This window comes from Lissotriton vulgaris, chromosome 8, assembly GCF_964263255.1.
Source record: "Lissotriton vulgaris chromosome 8, aLisVul1.2, whole genome shotgun sequence".
In the NCBI taxonomy this organism is placed as follows: domain Eukaryota; kingdom Metazoa; phylum Chordata; class Amphibia; order Caudata; family Salamandridae; genus Lissotriton; species Lissotriton vulgaris.
Window position 1 is genome coordinate 1,237,671,977 of NC_141696.1, and position 19,704 is coordinate 1,237,691,680.

A 19,704-nucleotide genomic window follows, 5' to 3' on the forward strand; every position below is an offset into this window, starting at 1 on the left:
AACAAAGCAATTAAGAAGGCAAAAAAGGAGTACTTTACACGCAGAATAACTGAAAATAAAAATTCCACTAAGGAACTTTTCAAAATTGTTGGGGAACTATGCAATCCAATAAATCTCTCAGTAAAACTTACTCCATCACAGGAGAACTGCAATAAATTAAATGATTTCTTCTGTGAGAAAACTGATAATATCTACGCCTCCTTCTCTAATTGCACGCCAGAAATTATCGAGAACAATGTACTAACTACGACTCAAGCTACTTGTACTGGTTTTGGCCCATTCTCAGAAGCTGAGGTGGGCAAAGCCATGCTTGAAGTCAAGTCAGGATCCCCACTAGATCCATGTCCACACCACATTTACTCTCAGCTAACCCCTGTAATTTGCCCTGCCGTAACGAAAGTTCTGAATCTTTCCTTATGTTCTGCTACATTCCCAAGATCCTGGAAGAAGGCCCTAGTTACTCCGCTAGTAAAAAAGGCAAGATTAGATGTTAATAATCCTGCCAACTACCGGCCAATATCCCAGTTACCCTACCTCTCTAAAGTGCTGGAGAAATTGGTCAACAGACGGCTTTCCAGCTATCTGGAAATTAATGAACTGTTGGACGATTCCCAGACGGGTTTCAGGGTGAACAACAGTACTGAAACAACACTTTTGGCAGTGACGGATAACATTAGGGCCCAGGTAGATCAAGGCAAGACAGTCGTTCTGATACTCCTTGATCTATCAGCGGCTTTTGATACCGTTCCACACGAGCAATTACTGAAAGCCCTGGAAGGGAAAGGTATACGAGACAAGGCATTGGGATGGCTAAAATCTTTTCTGGAGGAATGAACACAATCAGTGTGTTTGGGTGACTTCATCTCTCCCCCGCAAAACATTAAATATGGGGTTCCCCAGGGGGCCTCACTCAGTCCAACTTTGTTTAATGTTTTCGTTTCCTCATTGGCAGCCATTGGAAGACGGTGGGGTGTCGAAATGTGTTCTTATGCTGACGACACCCAGTTAATGGTTACCATTGATGAAAAGGATGATCCTAAAACCCGACTGATAAACTGCCTGACTGAACTGGCCAACTGGATGCAAGAGCATTGTCTGAGATTAAATGCAGACAAGTCAGAAATCCTCTTGTTTGGCAAAAATCCCCAACTCTGGGATAACAGCTGGTGGCCAAGCAACCTGGGGTTGCCTCCGAATCCCACCCCAAAAGCAAAAAACCTGGGAGTGGTATTGGACAGTGCTCTGTCCATGAAATCACATGTCTCCACTGTCTGCGGCAAAAGCTTTGCATTGCTGAAAATGCTCAGACGAGTTTTCCCCTGGATCCCGACTGAATGTAGGAAAACTCTGGTTCAGTCATTGCTGATGAGCAGATTGGACTATGGCAACTCACTATTTGTCGGAATGGCAGACTATCTCTTTTCTAAACTGCAGATAGTACAAAATGCCGCGGCAAAGGCTGTCTGTAATAAAAAAATTTGATTCGGCTAAAAGCTGCATGCGAGAGCTTCATTGGCTCCCGATGCGACAAAGAGCCAATTTTAAATTACGATGTATCACACACAAGGTGCTATATAACGCAGGCCCTACCATTTTACATAATAAGGTTGAATTCCACAGACCACCGAGGAACCTCCGATCCAGTACATTAGGAAGAGCTACCACCACCCGGGTGAAGACTGTCAGGATGGGAGAGCGAGCCTTCTCGCATCTGGCGGCTACTAAGTGGAATGAACTTCCTCCCAGTCTTAGACTGACAGATGACCTTCTGTCTTTTAGGAAACAACTAAAGACACTACTCTTCCCTAAATCAGAATAAATCATCACTCAGTGTGGTTATCGTACCTCTCAGCATCCAACTTTAGCGCCGTGATATCCTACTCAGGATGATTGTTAGCGCTCTATAAATAAATTAAATACAAATACAAATACAAATACCTGCGGGTCATTAAGCAGAAAAAATGACTGCTCCCTCAAGCGGCGGTGGCACGTGCGGACCAGGCAAGTCTCCTCATGACTGAACTCCGGTGAAAGCGGAACTACTTCCAGTATCTGTGGATACAGGTAGCTCATACCTTGTATGCCCACCACCGCTTTAATATGGGTAGGGTCCCTGAGAGCATAGAGGCTTCTGGATTTGCCTGCCTCGGTCTGTGATGGGGAGGGTGGCCCTTTGCAGGATGGTGTTGCTGCCATGATGTCTGTACACTCTACAGAAAGCCATGTGTAGTATTCCGATATCAACATTTACAATATAGAACAGCTGCCTGGTGTCCGCTGATAAGAGGAGTAGAGTAAAGTTGGACATACTGAAGTTGGACACAGGGTTAGGGGGACTGGGGTTGCCGGACCTGCAGATGTATTATTTTGAAGGACTACTGCCGTAAGCTTGTTTCCTTTCCAGTATAAGAATTGGCTTGGTAGTTTGGTCTGCCCTGTTCCCATGATGCACTGGGCCAGGGACAGACTAATTTGCATGTAGCCAGGTTCTGAGCTGGGATGGTGCAGTGAGCTAAAAAACAGTGATGGATCAAGCCCGGATCTGTTGACTGTGTAGGAGTGCTCTGCTTAATTCAGATACTCTGTCCATCACCACCCCCTTTTCTGAATCGTTTTGTCCACCATAAGCGTGAAAGGGTATGCTCAGACATGAGTCCCTTGCTCACTGCACCATCAGGATTCAAGCAAGCCGGGCCGAAGACGGCTGTAATGCCAGAAACCGGTCTCCGGAAGCTTGTTTCCTTTCCAGTATAAGAATTGGCTTGGTAGTTTGGTCTGCCCTGTTCCCATGATGCACTGGGCCAGGGACAGACTAATTTGCATGTAGCCAGGTTCTGAGCTGGGATGGTGCAGTGAGCTAAAAAACGGTGATGGATCAAGCCCGGATCTGTTGACTGGGTAGGAGTGCTCTGCTTAATTCAGATACTCTGTCCATCACCACCCCCTTTTCTGAATCGTTTTGTCCACCATAAGCGTGGAAGGGTATGCTCAGACATGAGTGCCTTGCTCACTGCACCATCAGGATTCAAGCAAGCCGGGCCGAAGACGGCTGTAATGCCAGAAACCGGTCCCCGGAAGCTTGTTTCCTTTCCAGTATAAGAATTGGCTTGGTAGTTTGGTCTGCCCTGTTCCCATGATGCACTGGGCCAGGGACAGACTAATTTGCATGTAGCCAGGTTCTGAGCTGGGATGGTGCAGTGAGCTAAAAAACGGTGATGGATCAAGCCCGGATCTGTTGACTGGGTAGGAGTGCTCTGCTTAATTCAGATACTCTGTCCATCACCACCCCCTTTTCTGAATCATACTGCAGTACACGGCACAGTGGTGCAAAGTCAGTCCAAACAAGGAAAAGACCCTCCTGTCAGAAAGGGGCGCTGGTGTGGACCTCTCGCGGTACTTCATGCAGGAGTCCTGAGGGATTGTTTTCTGTCCTGTGACTGAGGCCTGGGACCAAACGGTCACATGGGTGTTGCACAGGACACCCTACCACAGTTGCTACCCCTCCAGTGGCTACCGCCCTTCAGTTTATAGACAAACAGTGATAGATGTGTGACAGAGGTTTGAGGGGGGCTGCACCACGGCTGGAGACCTGTACCTGAACTGCACTTTTATCACAATGGGAGAGGCACAGGATCCGCCAGTTTTTCCAATAAGGAAATGTGTCTTGGATGGCCCATGAGGTCTGGACGGATTTTCCTGTGGAGCCGGTGGAGTCCCACACATGGAACTCCTGTTGGATCCGGGTTCCAAAAGGGGTTTGATATCTCGTATTTACAAAGCCTTAAAGGAGATTGTCAGACAGACATGACAAGGGTCCAGGACAGATTGACGGATGACCTGCCAGTCTACTTTCAGAGGGCAACTCGAAAAGAGCATGTGCTCAGGCCAGGGAGGTAGCTAGTAATGCGTGGTTCAAACTCATGCAGTTTTACTACTTATATTGCACATTCTTAACATTGCAATGGTTACAGAAGATTAACCCCTTCGCTGCGGCGGCAATTCCGCTGCAGCGCTGGGGGGGGCAGAGCGGCGGCCACATGCTCGTGACAGAGCCGCTCCGTCACGAGCCGCAGTTGCGCTGTGCTCATGACGGAGCGGTTCCGTCATGGCCCCGCCCACTCAATAGAACGCGCCGCGCAGGCGCGGCGGCAGGGCCATGATGGAACCGCTCCGTCATGAGCACAGCTCAGCCGATGCTCATGACGGAGCGGCTCCGTCATGAGCATGCAAGGGGTTAATGCATCACGGTTTACTGCTTGCCCCAGATGTGGGTCAGATCCATTGACATTCCCCCATATTACATGAGAGTGCAGTAAACTACAGAGATTCTGGGGAGGAGTCTTACGGTATCTGCAAGAGGTCACACATGTACAAATAGACACCTCGGTCAAACACTGTGGGGATTCTCATGACCCCTAAACAATTGGCCAAGATGAGGTGCAGGTTTACCCTACTGTAAGTGGTGCTAACTAAGCTATCCACTGGACACAGCACAGGCCACCAACCATCTCAAAATGGATGGGTGACACGCACGAATGGGGGGTGGCAGAGGAAAGATGATTGCAAGCGGTGCACACTGGTCAGAATGCAGAAAGGGATTTGGAACCGTGGGGTATATGTTGGAAAGTCTAGCAACAGTGGAACTTCTGGAGGATGGCTCCCCTGATGCCACCATATTCCTGAGCCAGGGAATCCCGTTGCTCTCTACCCCCTCTCTATCTTCTACCTTCTCACCCTCTCCGTTGTTTTCCCCTCATGGTGTGGGTTGGTTTTCAGGGGAGGAGTATTGTCACAGATGCACATTGCAGCTGCTCGGTTTTGAAATAGTTTTTAAGTTTGTTTGATGTCTCTTTCTTTACAGATTATGTTTTATATGATGGTATGTATGCAGCTGATCTTTAAACGGGGACGTATGCAGGCAAGTTGATGACCATAGCAGGGATGGGATGATATCCAACCCCAATAGCTGTAGTTTTGATGTTATCTTTTTTTATATCAATCGATCAATCAATCAGGCAAATTTATAAAGCGCGCTACTCACCCGCTAGGGTCTCAAGGCGCTGGGAGGGGGGGTCTGTCCCATATCTTGGCCGCCAGGTAGGAGAAGGATCTTCCTCCGGTGGTGGCTCTGCGAGTGCGTGGGACGGTTGCGAGGGCGAGTCTGGTCGAGCGGAGCTGGCGGGTGGGTGTGTAGAATGTGAGGCGGTTGTTGAGGTACTTGGGGCCCAGGTCATGGAGAGCCTTGTGTGCGTGGGTGAGGAGTCTGAACGTGATTCTCTTGCTGACGGGGAGCCAGTGCAGGTCTCTCAGGTGGGTAGAGATGTGGTCGTGGCGGGGGATGTCCAGGATGAGTCGTGCGGAGGCGTTCTGTATGCGCTGGAGTCTTTTCTGTATTTTGGCTCTGGTTCCCGCGTAGAGGGTTTTCCCGTAGTCCAGTCGGCTGGTGACAAGGGCCTGGGTGACCGTCTTCCTGGTTTCCGTGGGGATCCACCGGAAGATCTTTCGTAGCATGCGCAGGGTGTTGAAACAGGATGATGAGACGGCGTTGACTTGTTTGGTCATCGTGAGGGAGGAGTCCAGGATGAACCCCAGGTTGCGTGCGTGATTCGTTGGCTTGGGGAGGTGCCCAGGGCAGGGGGCCACCAGGAGTCGTCCCAGGCGGAGGGGGATGATCCCAGGATGAGGACTTCCGTCTTGTCTGAGTTCAGTTTCAGGCGGCTGGTCTTCATCCACTCTGCAACGTCTTTCATTTCTTCCTGTAGGCTGGCTCTGGCGGTGGCGGGTTGTTGGTGAAGGAGAGGATCAGCTGGGTGTCGTCCGCGTAGGAAATGATGTTTAGGTTGTGTTGGCGTGCGATGGCTGCGAGGGGACTCATGTAGATGTTGAAGAGGGTGGGGCTGAGCTAGGATCCTTGAGGTACGCCGCAGATGACTTCGGTGGCCGTGGATCGGAACGGGGGAGGCGGACTCTCTGGGTTCTTCCGGCGAGGAACAAGATGATCCACTCCAGTGCCTTCCCTTGGATTCCGGTGTTGCTGAGGCGCTGTATTAGTGTGCGGTGGCATACTGTTTCGAATGCTGCTGAGAGATCCAGGAGGATGAGGGCAGCTGTTTTCCCGTTGTCAAGCAGGGATCTGATGTCGTCGGTGGCTGCGATGAGGGCGGTCTCGGTGCTGTGGTTAGCTCGGAAACCGGACTGCGAGGGGTCGAGGGATCCGTTCGTCTAGAGGAAGGTGGCGAGTTGCTTGTTGACGATCTTCTCGATGACTTTGGCAGGGAAAGGGTAGAGCGAGATGGGGCGGAAGTTCTTGAGGTCCGTGGGGTCCGAGGTGGTTTTCTTCAGGAGGGCACTGAGCTCGGCATGTTTCCAGCTTTCCGGAAAGGTGGCAGTGGCGAAGGAAATGTTGATGATGTCCCGGAGTTGGGGTGCGATGATGGAGTCGGCCTTGTTGAAGACGTGGTGAGGACAGGGGTCGGTTGGGGAGCCGGAGTGGATGGTGTTCATCGTGTGGGTGGTGTCTTCGGTGCTGACCGGAGTCCAGTTGCATAGGGTGGTGGTGGGGGGCGCCGGTTCGGTGGTTGGGTGAGTGGTCTGTGGGCCGAAGCTGTTGTGTATATTGGCAATTTTGCGGTGGAAGAACGAGGCGAGTAAGTTGCAGAGGTCTTGCGAGGGTGTGATGTCGTTGTTGCAGGCACTGGGGTTGGAGAGCTCTTTAACGATGCTGAAGAGTTCCTTGCTGTTGTGGGTATTGTTGTCCAGTCGTTCTTTGAATGTTGTCCTTTTGGTGGTGGGGATCAGCTGGTGGTGTATGCGGGTGGCGTTTTTGAGGGCTGTCATGTTTTCTGTAGTCTGGTCGTGGCACCAGGTTTTCTCGAGGGTGCTGCAGTTTTTCTTGGAGGTTTTGAGTTCGTTGGTGAACCATGAGGCTTTCTTGCTGCTGGGTCTGCTGGGAGGGTTCTTCAGTGGAGCGAGGTTATCGGCGCAGTTGGTGAGCCACTGTGTGAGGTTGCGGGCTGCTTCGTTGGGGTCCGTTGTGTTGGCGGGAGGGTTCTGGCTGAGTGAGGTGGTGAGCTGGTCGGCGGTGATCTTGCTCCAGCTTCTGCGGGGGACCTGTTGCAGGTGGTGATGGGTCGTGGTTCTCCTGAAGTTGAAGTGGACGCAGCTGTGATCAGTCCAGTGTAGTCCAGTGGAGTGGCTGTAGGAGATGTGTTTGCTGGAGGAGAAGACGGGGTCAAGCGTGTGGCAGGCGTAGTGGGTGGGGGTGTTCACCAGTTGCTTGAGTCCGAGGTTGGCGAGGTTGTCCAGCAGGGTGGGGGTGTTGTTGTCTGGTGGAGAGTGTTGGGTGGGCGCCTTATGCCCTGATGCAACTGCACTCTGCCAGCTTCTGTCTTTGCCTCACTCCTCGTTGAGGGGTCATCACTCGTGACTGCTGCATGTTGGAGAGTGTGGTGTGTTGTCTTTCAGTTTCGTGTTCCTGCTCTGCTCCCTCGAGGACGTCCTCCTGTGACTCCCTTGTGCGGCCTCGTCGTCCTACATATATGGTCCTGGACGAGGGCCTCAATCCTGGCCTCATAAATCCCTCCCAGTCTCCACTGTTTCATGTAGGCACAATGCGCACTGCGGACCACACACAGCTTCATATATAGCGCTGTATAAAGCACCTACTGGTTATACGTCTTCAGAGGCTGTTTATGAATTTATGGTGATGTGAAAAGCCTCTTGCGGAGTGCTCTTTGTAATTTTACTACGTCATCTGATTCAATGCTCCCCAAAAGCAGCACAAGGCCCCCTACCAAGCATTTTTTGCAGCTTTATATAGCGCAAACTCCATCCTAAGGCATCAGAGCGCTTTACATTAGCACTGGTTGCATTACAACGGGGAGGGGGAGAAGGGTGCAAGGAAGTGGTTCCCAAAGGGTGCAACGCAGCACCCCAGTGCGCAGGTATAAAAATGGTGGGGAGCCACGGTCAACTGCCAATTAGGTCAAGAGAGCCACGGGTCAAAAAAGTTTGGGAACCACTGCCCTAGGGGGAATAGTCTGAGGAGGCAAGGGCGTGCGGGCTGATGAAGTCTGCGATGGCTTCGCTGAATTGTGTGCGTGGTCCCGGGGGTCTGTAGATGAGAGTGCCTCTGAGCGTGGTCTTGGGGTCGGTGTGTATCTGGAAGTGGAGGAGCTCGGCGGCGGTGAGGGTGTCTTCGGAGTTGGTCGTGATGCGGATGGTGTTTCTGTGGACGATGGCGATGCCTCCTCCGGTTTGGTTGACGCGGTCCCTCCTGGTGATCTTGTAGCCCTCCCCTTATAAAGGGCAATTATACTTATACCAGGGTCAAATAAGCTGTAATACCATGTTTTGTACTGTACTATTTTCATTAAAAACATGTCTTAAAATATATATGGAATTATGGGATAATAATACTATTGACCCGAAGCAGAGTACCTAAACTAAATTCCAAAATGTGAACTCAAAAGCCTTGATAAGTTTCGCCTATCAGATTTTCAACTTAACATTTATATCCAATCATCTGTTACATCAAGGTGCCTCAAGCTAAAACGCATTTAAAGACCTAATCTGCCACATAAATTTGCCAAAATAAAAAAAAAATGTAAATAGAAAACAAACCTCTACAAGAATGTAAATGATTTCTAATTTGTTTATTTTTGTCAGCAATGAAATCCAGGAAGAGATTTGTGGACACATTTACCAGTAAAGCCAAAATCCATAAACGAATAAAAACCCTTACACTATAAAGCTCTTACCCTGGTCCTCAATTATTTATGTTATGTTATGTTATGTTATGCGATTTTTATTTGGCGCACAGATGCTCCAGCTAAGGAGCGTCCTGGCGCCCGACAAGGCAGCTGCACAACACAACTAAACAATAAACAACATAAGTATACAACTAAGGGAAGGGAATAAAAACGTTTTCACCGCGCGACGAAAAGAAAGCAAATCGCTCATAGCGCGAATTGCCGGGGGTAAGGAATTCCACAGAGCAGCTGCACGTACTCGAAATGAGCGTCCACCGGCCCTACTTCGCTTGAAGCGCGGCACAACGGCCAGTTCGAGGTCTGCCGATCTTAAGGGTCGCGCTGGGATGTAATTGGCCAGGAGGGCCGTAAGGATCGTTGCCGGGGACCCCTTCAAGATCTTATAGGCGACGCAGAGGACCTTAAACTGGATCCGCTGGGCCACCGGAAGCCAATGCAGTGACCGTAGAGTGCTGGAGGTAGGACAGAATCTTGGGAGGCCTACCACCGCTCTCGCTGCGGCGTTCTGAATCCTCTGTAAGCGCCCGATCTCTGCCACATTCAAACCGGCCAGCAAGGAACTCGCATAATCCAGCCTGGAGATGACAGTAGCTTGGATCATGAGTTGCCTGGTGGGGGCATCGAAGAACTTTAGCACAGGACGGAGCCCACGCAAGATGCCGAAGCAGCATGCAGCCGTGCGTTTGGTGTGGCATACAAACGTAAGGGAAGGGTCCAGCCAGACCCCGAGGTTCTTAAGCTCGGCGACTGGGATGGGAGCAGGACCCAGCTCCCCCGGCCACCATCTCTCTCCCCACAGTTCCGGCTGTCTGCCAAATACCATGACCTCGGTCTTACTAGCGTTTAGCTGAAGACAATTGGACGTCATCCAGCTGGCGACCGCCCGCAGTCCTTGTTGAAACCTGGGGGCGTCGACTTCGGCATCCCCGCTGATCGTGACCGCTAGCTGGGTGTCATCGGCATATGACACCATGGTCATACCCCATTGTTTGACAACCTCAGCTAGCGGCCTTACGTAAAGATTAAACAGCGTAGGGCTCAGCGAGTAGCCTTGGGGGACGCCCAGGTTCAACGGATGGAATTTGGACTGATAAGGCGGGACGGTCACGCTAAAGGCCCGGTTGGTTAAGAACGACCGGAACCACTCGAGAGCGGTGCCGGTGACACCAGCCTCCTCTAGGCGCAGCAGAAGGATAGGGTGCGAGACGGTGTCAAAGGCAGCGCTTAGATCTAATAGCACAAGCGCTGCTGTTTGTCCCGCGTCAAGCACGGAGCGAAGGTGCTCCACCATATAGAGCAGAGCCGTCTCCGTGCTATGACCTGCCCTAAACCCATTCTGCGTAGCGTCGAGGATATCTGCTCGGCAGAGATGTTCCGAGAGGACAGCATTTACGTGCGCCTCCATCACCTTAGCCGGCCATGGCAGGAGTGAAATAGGCCGATAGCTCTCCGGCTTGCTCCCGTCCAGGCTAGGTTTCTTAAGAATAGGGCGAACCATGGCTCGCTTCCACTTCAATTGAACTTTGCCAGATGTTAGTGACAAATTGATCAAGGAACAAAGCGGTGAGGTGTCATGTACCGCTAGGTCCTTGAACACTTCAGGGCAAAGTGGATCCTCTGGGGACCCAGACTTCACTCTGCGGGCCAAAGTGCCTAGGCTATCAGAAGTTAGCAAAGGTAGAGAATGTAGTCCCTCAGATGGTAGTGGCTTAAAAGGTGGATTCGCCGAGGGAGCGACCAAAGGAAAGGCTCGATAGATGGCATTCACCTTTTCCAAGAAAAACTCTGCCAGTTTTTCACAATGCTCAACAGAGCTCTGGTGTGATGTTGTGACTTTTTTGGCAGTGAGGTCTTTCAGTACCTTGAAGATAGCCTTAGACGGGTTCGAGCTATTCCTGAATTGTGCCGCATAAAAAGCGGCCCGAGTTCTACATAGCGCCCGATGGTACACTTTCACCGTTGACAGATATAGAGCTTTCTTTGAGCTGGAGTAGGCTTTACGCCACGCCCGCTCTGCGCGCTTACAAGAGACCTTCAGAGCCCGCAGTGAGTCGTCGTACCAGGGGCTGGCCTTGCCAGTTCCAGTTTTGCAGGTTACCAAGGGAATAAGGGTGTCCAGGCCCTAGAGACCCAGTCGCTAAACCTGTCATATACCTGATCAGGCGGACCCAAGACGTCAAACGGGTCAGCCGATAGGAGGTGGAAAAACTCATCCAGCTTAAGTTTGTTCCAGCGTCGTCTTGGAACCGAGCACACCACTGGCTTAGGTAGAATAGCCACAATAGGGCAGTGGATCTGTATCAAATAATGATCAGTCCATGCCAGGGGTGTGTAGCTGGTGACGCAGGCTTCCGTAAGATTGGTAAAAAACGGATCAAGGGTGTGACCCCCTGAGTGGGTGGGCTGCGTCACCAACTGAATCAGCTGTAGCGCCTCAAGGTCAGCCAAGAAACTGGATACTGAGGGACTGCTGGAGTTGTCAAAGTGCAGATTTAAGTCTCCAATGATGGTAAAATTGGAGCACCCCGTAGCCAAATCACTAATGGCGTCAGGTAGCGCTGTTCTAAAGGCCACTTCACTCCCCGGGGGCCGATAGATCACTAGTCCCGATAGGGTGAAGTTAGATGTAATGGCAACCTTAAACAGGGCGCTTTCGCACCCCGGGATTTTTTGCCCATGCCACGTACAGGAATAGCAGGATTTGACAGCAAGAGCTATTCCACCGCCTCTTGAGGTCCGATTCAAGGTGAATACCGAGTATTCCGGCGGGAAGGCCAGATTGACAATGGCCGTGTCGGCATCCTGCAGCCAGGTCTCTGTCACACAGAATAGGTCAGGCAACTCCCCGCCTAGCAGATCGTTGATGTCGAGATGATGCTTAACAAGCGACCTAGCATTAAGATTCCAGATACAAATACTAGGCAACGGGCTTAGGGGCGCACGCGGGGCGTCCCTGCGGCTCCTGCTTACGGGGGCGGACAAGGAGAAGCATCCGCACCCACACGAAAAAGGGCCGCATAGGGGGTCCACCCTAGGTGTTGTGCAGGTCGTCCGAGACCTGTCAATGGCAACCAGACTGTCTCTGGTGTAGCACCGCATGATGTGAAATAGTACGGCCAGGAGGGGGGCCAGAGTCCAGCCACGTCCAGCGTGTCCTGTCGCGGACGGGCGCAGACGGGCAGGACTCTGGCACGACTCCGGCCACGCGAGGACGCGCCCGCTCCGCGATCCCGCTGCGGAAGGGAGGAGCATTTAGTAGGCGTCCCCTCACCCACACATGCGCAGTAAGCGCTGGCGAAATGAAGCTGCTCTGCCCCAAACAAATATGGCGCCCACCCCGGGACCCAAGCCCGCCAAGCGGCGGTGGGGGGCACAATTTACGGTGCGTGTAAGAGGGCTAATTTTAAGCTACCCAACAGACTGCGCGCACACCAATCAATTAACAGCTAGGAAAATATTTAAAACGCGGTAAAAACACGCAGCGCGCCTCTGCAACACAGCGCTCGCTACCTTGTCCTTGTATGTATCATAGAAGTCATAAGTCATAGAGAAAATTATGAAAAAATGAATAGACACCCACCTAAACCACAATCACCTCCTCGACACAGCCCCGCGGATTCAGGCCCTTGCAAAACACTCACCCGCTCTTATCACTGCCACGGACAACATTCTACTGATCCTGTACAGGCGGGACACCGCTGCCCTCATCTTGCTGGACCTATCCACTACCTTAGACAGTTTCCCACCACTTCTTCATCCAACGCCTCCACAAAGCTGACATTTAAAGACCCATATTCCGTTGGATCTGCTCTTTCTCAACAGACAGCACCCAATAAGTCACCTCGGCCATTGCAAACCTCTTCTGCGTGGTTCGACTAGGATCAACATACAAAGCCCTACACAATATTGGTCTCACCAACCTCAACAATTGCAACAACTTCCACCAGACTCCTCTGCTCGAACACACAGGACTAGAGCCAGCAGCCGAGCCTTCTCCTACCTCACTCTCAAAGCCTAGAATGACCTGCCCTGCACATCAGAGAGGCCTCCTCAGTTCTTGGAATTTTGCAAGAAATTGAATACCTGGCCGACGCAGCTCCTGTTTTCAGCACAGGATAACATCCCGGGTCAGTTGCGCTCTCTACAAGTACTCTGAATATACATTTTAATGTGTTTTACAAATGACATAGTACTGTGGTTAAATGAACCTAATGTAGGATTAAGCACTATACTATGAATATCTCAAAGCAGTAATAGCCAGTGACGCACCTTTGGTGGAGGACTCCTGTCTCGCAGTTGTTAGGAATAGCATTGGCTTGGAAAGAAGAGTTTCTCTGTAGTCTTTGTAATCCAAGTGGCTTGTGAGATCTACTTTCCTATGGAGAAAATGCATCATTTATGACCACACATACCACATTTAATGATCAGCGTCATTACAAAAACATTTAATGTATGTACCAGCGTGAATCCGAAATTTAAATAGCTTATGTAAAATATTGCAATCAATGTTCTATAATTCAGAAAAGTTTGAGGTATTGCAAACATAGAGAGCATGTTGTGCGGAAGGCACAACAATTTTTTTTTAAATCTTCCAACACTCAATTCGTTAAAATACAATGAATAATTCATTGTGAAATGATCCTAGCAATAGGTTCCTAAAGCTTATAGTATCTTTTAAATATCCATATCATAAAAGCACCATCAAGGGAAAAGAATAGGGGAACAAATAAACGAAAGAGAAAAGACGGAAAAGAAGATAAAAAGGAGAAAAGTCCATTTTTGTTTACCAAATCCCATTTCATGAATGATCACCAACAAGAATGATTCCAGAATGTCACGTTGCTTAATGGTGTGCCAATTTTCTTTTTGGATCTGTCAGGACATTATTCACTGGATGGCCTTTTTAATGTAGAATCTATATTCACTGACCATAAAAGATATGGCAAGACTTCAAACTTGTTTCCGCAAAGTCAACAACACCAGTAGACTTCCTGAAGTTACTGGACAACAACCGCATTTTTAGACTATGAATTAAAAATCTTTGCTCTAGCCTGTCTACTATTGACTGGGAAAAGAAACCTCACTCCAGGGTTTCGTAGCCAAGTAATTACAAAGGCATTTCGACTGAATGATTTTATCACATTTACAATGCCACTTGAAGTCCACCTCAAAGAGTTGCTGAAACCAATTTTCGCAACAAAAAACATACAATATGATTAGGTGAAGTAAAACTGATGTTTAAAACTGATTTCGTGTTTGAAATAAGTGCAATTTCATTAGACTATCCTTGAAACAGGAGCTTCACACAATGGTCCCAAGAAGTAGAAATGTTCTAAAACATCACATATTTAATCATTCCTGTGACGCACAACAATCTAATCGTACACTGTGATCTTTGAATGGATTTCCTATACATGGTTTACACAGATTTTTCTTTTTTCAGGCTTTAAAATAAGCTTGCTCCATCTATAGTAGAAATCTGATCCGAAGATATTGTCACAAGGCAGTAAAATCCTTTTAATGGCGTGTATAAAGCATAGTACAATATTCAATCACATGAAGTAAAAGTGTATGAAAACCTCTAACTGATTGCAGTCCATTATGGCCTCTTGTTACAAAGGTATTTCGAGCCATAAAGGTACCTTTGGCATAAAAGAATGCTTATGGCTGACAATACCTCTCTGTATGCTTGCCAGGAATACACACCGCGATACCTGGTGTGCGTGAACGGATCTGATACTGCAGATTTCTCTGCCATGAGTATGGATAAATCTGCACAGTAAAGTCCACTCAACTACTGGGAAGTGTTCCATGATAATGCCTGCCTTAGAAGTTTGGGAACACACCATAAACATGTATATTTGTGGGTAATCCCAAACTCCAATCAGGTACCTTCCCACCCTGATTATGAGTAGAGATTTAAGGACTGCCATAACTCCACTTCAAAATTGGAAGAAGAAAGAATCACTGCAGATTTGTTCTAGGTGCAGGAGTATTGTCTTTCCCGTAGAGAAAAAAAAGAGCATCTGCAGTGCGAGAGCAGGTGGAAGTAAGGGGTGGGTGATGAATTCCGTCCTGCCGGCGGAGTTTGTGGAGTTTTGCCCACTCCACGTACATGCAGATTTCTGAAAAACTCTGCAAAGCGGTGCGGAGCGAAGTTTTTCGTCTCTTGTGGCTAGCCAACGTGCGAGCGAGGAGAATCATAAGATAGACCACCTCCCAGCATGATTTCTCAATGCGGCCGATCACGCCAGGTCGCTACTGCTCACATTGAGAAACATGCCACTCGCATTGACAAAGCTGCAGCTCGAGCCAGCGCTTAATTTGTCAAAACAAAAGAAAAGCCAGGGCTCTCGTCAGGAGGCCCCTGTCGATTGCACCACAGATTGCCCCAGCCATGGTGCCAATGATAGTAACAGCACAATTACTAACCATTACACTCCTACATTTCAGACTATTCCAGGACCCCCAAGCTATAAGAATGGCTTGGGTGGCAGGTACTAGTAATTTTTAATGTATATTGAATGAATAATTGACTGTTGTTGTGGTCATCTCTAAATTAGCCAGACAGTGCCACCTTGAGGCAGACTGTCACAAGCCCTGGTGTTGACAATTAAGTGCCGGTGCTGAGCACGGACACTGGGCTCAAATTAAGCACTAAGAAGAACATCCACTTGAGCGGCAGAAAGAAGCCGCATTCTCTTGCATTGAGAGTGGTGCTATTCGCGCTGTACAATTTTACAGCGAGGGACAAACTCTCGTAGCTCGAAAACAGCATGAACAGTGCAATTTACTGCACTCTACTGCTAGCAGAACTCTGCAGAGTACAGCACAGTCTTTACGGTACTTCGCAGAGTTCGCGTAGCAGAACTAACTAAATCCGCTGAGGACTGGTTGAAGTACAGGTTGCCAAACAGGTACATGCATTTATATACTAGTGCGAGTGCAGATGTTGATGCAAGTGTTAGTGCATGGTCTGCCATCCTGTGGTTTTAGCACGAGTATTACTGTTCACGGTGTAAGGGAATATAGGCAACAACTCATTAATGGCAGGTGGGCTGCACAGCAATAGTATCAGCTTCGTTGAATGAAACACAACATAGTTCTCTCAATTAGGAGCATTTTTGTGTCAGCTCATGATATCTACTCCAGAAGTGGCATTTCACCTTTAGAGATCTAAGAGATCACAATGGAGCTGTCAACCTGTGATACTTGTAGCTTCACTGAATTTGTCTCCATTGTGGAAATGAACACAAAAGTAAGACAAAATAAGGGTGTGCATGCCCATAACAAAAATAGTGACTATGGGTAATATGTGACCCCAGGAAACGTTTGGTGGTCGGAAGGCGCATTTCCTGGTATGGAAGAAAGACACCGGCTAGCAAATTAATTTAAAGCATCTCTCTCAGTGTATGAGTGGGCAGTCAATGACTTACTCCCACGAATTTGATGTAAAATCTCATTAGGAATGCATGCCTTTTTCGCCTCAAATAGCAGCTGTATGTACTAATGGCAGTGTTTAACTGCTATAACCCAGTTCTATCTTAGGGTTCCATTGGTATTTTAATACTATTTCCCACACAGGGTTTGACATGAGGGGTTGAGTAAAACTGGTAGCTACCTTCCTTTAGTAATAACAGCATGTTGGCTGGTTAGAAACAAGCCCTCTTGTCTTACTGGTGTGTTTGAATATTTCTGATTGGAACAGTCGACTACTGGTTTGTGGTACCTTCAAATCAAATTAGCTGTCATTACCAATTGTAAGGATTGTGGCTAAAAGAGAGCTTTCGTAAGAAATGCTGATGGAGGAGAGACGACTTTCCTATTCATTGGACTGGAGCTTTCCTAAAGAAAAGCATCTTTACAGCAAGCAATGTTACATTTATCCAAGACACCTACAGTGGAAAAATGCTCATAAAGTATACATGACGCTGCTATCCCAGATGAACAGTAAAAACCCGTAATTTAGTTGTGTCATGCGTCACATGGGAAACAAAGTGATGCAAGAATCCATTTTGATGAGTTATATCACTCCAGCTGCCAGACAAAGTTACTTCAGAACTTTCTCACAGCCAAATCCAGTGACTGTCCCATCTGTTCGTCCAAATGTAGTCAGAGACCTCTACATTTTGATTCTCAGCCAATAGAAAATTGCTAAGTAAAAAGAAGTGTTTTTTTTAGAAATTATATATTTTACAAAATATCACGCGGAGGAAGAGCCCACCACAATTTTTACAAAGTCAAAATCACTCCCTGTGGCGTAGTATAAAGATTTCTAATTCTAGGACTACTTTTTGATGCCAGACCAATCTTTAATAAAGAGAAACATTTACAATGAATGCTGTGCAAACGAAAACAGAGAAGTCATTTATGTCTACATAATTGCAGTTATTTCATAAATGATGACGCTTGTGCCAGGATGCCCTGGTTTTCTGACCAGCTGTGCCCCCCACACATCCAAATCATCAGCATCATCACCTCATATGCTGGTGCGGGGACACACAGTCGACAGGTTGGTAGGACGTTGCATGAAAGTTCAGCCAATCGTAGACCACAGCGCACAATCGAGAAATCTCTTTGTCACCTTGTGGCATTATATGCAATCAGAAAGTTTGGAAGCGCCCTCCAGGGTCTTACTCCAGTGCCCTTACTGCCTGAAGTGTGATGCAGGTATAAAGTACAAAAAGAGGCTATACAAATTAAATGCTTTTTTGTCAAGCAGCAACATGCACGGAGATCAAGCTGCAACTGACTGCAGTTGCATTCCGCCTTCGTTGAGAAGGAACTGTCACACGAGCCGCATGTTTAATATGGCTGGTGCCATCCACGAGAACATACTTCCAGAACAAGTAGCGTGATACACAAAATATAAACATAAAATAAATACTACAAGTTGTATATATAAAAACACTACATCGTCTCTCTTTTCACAGTAGAGAACTTTATAAACATAAAAATCCCTATACCTGGTAGGCAAAGAACAATTACGTGAAGACCTGGAACCTCCACGTCGTGCATTTTCATCCAACTATCCTTGTTGGGAAGAACTCTCCTCTCCCCTTGGTCCTCAATTGCTACAGGGGAATTTGAATCTGCCATTTGAGAAGCAGCCAAATTACTTACATTGGAGTCAGTAATACCTCCCCCATTGTCAGACAATACCTCACACCTGAAGTGAGCACAGTTATCTGTATCATCTTCAGTAGAACTTTTACTTGAGAGAATCTGGACTGCCTGTTCAGGTATCAGCTTAACAATCGCCCTTCTATTCCAAAACCCCTTCTTATCCAAAAAGAGCAATCCTTTAGCATTTTTCAATACCTGTACAGGTAATAAGTATCTTAATGCACCCTTCTTGACCATGATGGGGTTTTTGACCATGACCCAATCACCCACCATAAAATCCTGTTTTACATTTGTGTGGATTTTGGGTCAAAATGTTGTTTCTGTATATTTAGCTAAACTAAAACATTGTCTCTCCTCTTCAGCTCATCACAACAAGCAAAACAGGGAATACTTTGATTTCTCATGTCTTTTAACCAATCCAGACACATATTTCCTTTAGGGTTTCTTTTCCTAAGTAATCTAAAAGGAGACATTCTAGTAGTGGAATGTGGAGTAGGTACGTATGACCAGATTTTCTTTCGTAAAAAATTAACAGGTATGTTGCAAGCCAAGGCAGATTGTATCCCCTCCCTCACAAATCTATTCCTCCTTTCAACAAGACCATTTGAGGAAGGAGAATACAATGCCGCTCTAAGATGTTTTATATGATGACTAAGAAGAAAATCCTTCATTTTACATGAAACAAAATGTGTGCTGCTTTCTGTAACCAATTCTTTAGGGTAACCCTCAGAATTAAACATTCTGGACAAGAAATGAATTACAGACAAGGCGTTCGGAGAGGAGGTGATCTCAAACTCCACCCACTTGGAGGAATAGTCTATCAACACCATCATATACTTCTTGTTACTGGGTAACAGGTCAAAGGAATCAGCAAAGTCTAGCGCAATCTTCGCCCAAGCTTCTTCAGGAATTGCCACACTATGTAAAGGTGTCTTGATGGTTTTCCAATGCTTGATAGAGACAATGCAGGTTTGACATGTATTAATCCACTGAGGCACGTCTTTGTCCATGGCAATCCCCCAAAAATGTTCCTTCAACTTCCTGCAGGTACCCCAATTCCTAAATGTCCCTCATGAGCAGCCTGAAAAATGTTAAATCGCAAAGGAAGCAGCGAGACACAAAGATTACCCTGCATGAGTATGTCCTTAACTATGGATAATTAATCTGAAATTTGAGCAAAAGATTTTAAAGGTGCGGAAAGTGACCGTTCTTTGGGCCAGCCAGTTACAACCATATTTTAGCAGATTGAAGTACTTCATCTTTTCTAATAGCATCAAGCCAGTCCTCATAAGAGAAATATCCGAGAGAACCAAACATGTCTTCAACGATGGCTGCAACACATTCAATGTCATCAAATACTTCATCTTAAGTGGTCTGATTTAAAGGTAACCTAGGCAGACAGCCCCCCAGCATTACGGCCACCAGGAATGTACTTTATCACAAAATTGTATTCATGTAAGTGAGACATAATGTTAACCTATCTGGCTGAAGGTTTTTCCTGTACCATTACCATTTAGGAGGTGTAATAAAGGCTTATAATCTGTAGAAATGTCAAAAGTACCCCACAGATAGGTCTTGAGCTTTGTACCACCCATGTGCAAGCAAGAGCCTCCCTTTCTATAGTACTACAGTGACTCTCTTCATCACTCAGGGATCAGAAGAACTAATCAACAGCCCTATGTGAGCAAGGCCCTCATTGAATTTCTTATGAGAACCCTGACTCCACTCTCTTTCACTTCAGTGTTGGTATCCACCCAGCAGCCACTGGAATGCTGTCCACATACTTCCTGGGTCTTGTCATGTTAAA

General features: G+C 47.7%; 1 protein-coding gene across 1 annotated transcript in view; it reads right to left on the reverse strand.

Annotated features, from left to right (window-relative positions):
• MEDAG (mesenteric estrogen dependent adipogenesis) overlaps positions 1-19,704 on the reverse strand; it is a 161,150-nt gene that overhangs the window by 61,368 nt on the left and 80,078 nt on the right. Inside the window, exon 2 of the mRNA XM_086935141.1 lies at positions 13,041-13,147. Coding sequence (XP_086791267.1) covers positions 13,041-13,147 — 107 coding nt within the window. The remainder of the gene's footprint in view (positions 1-13,040; positions 13,148-19,704) is intronic.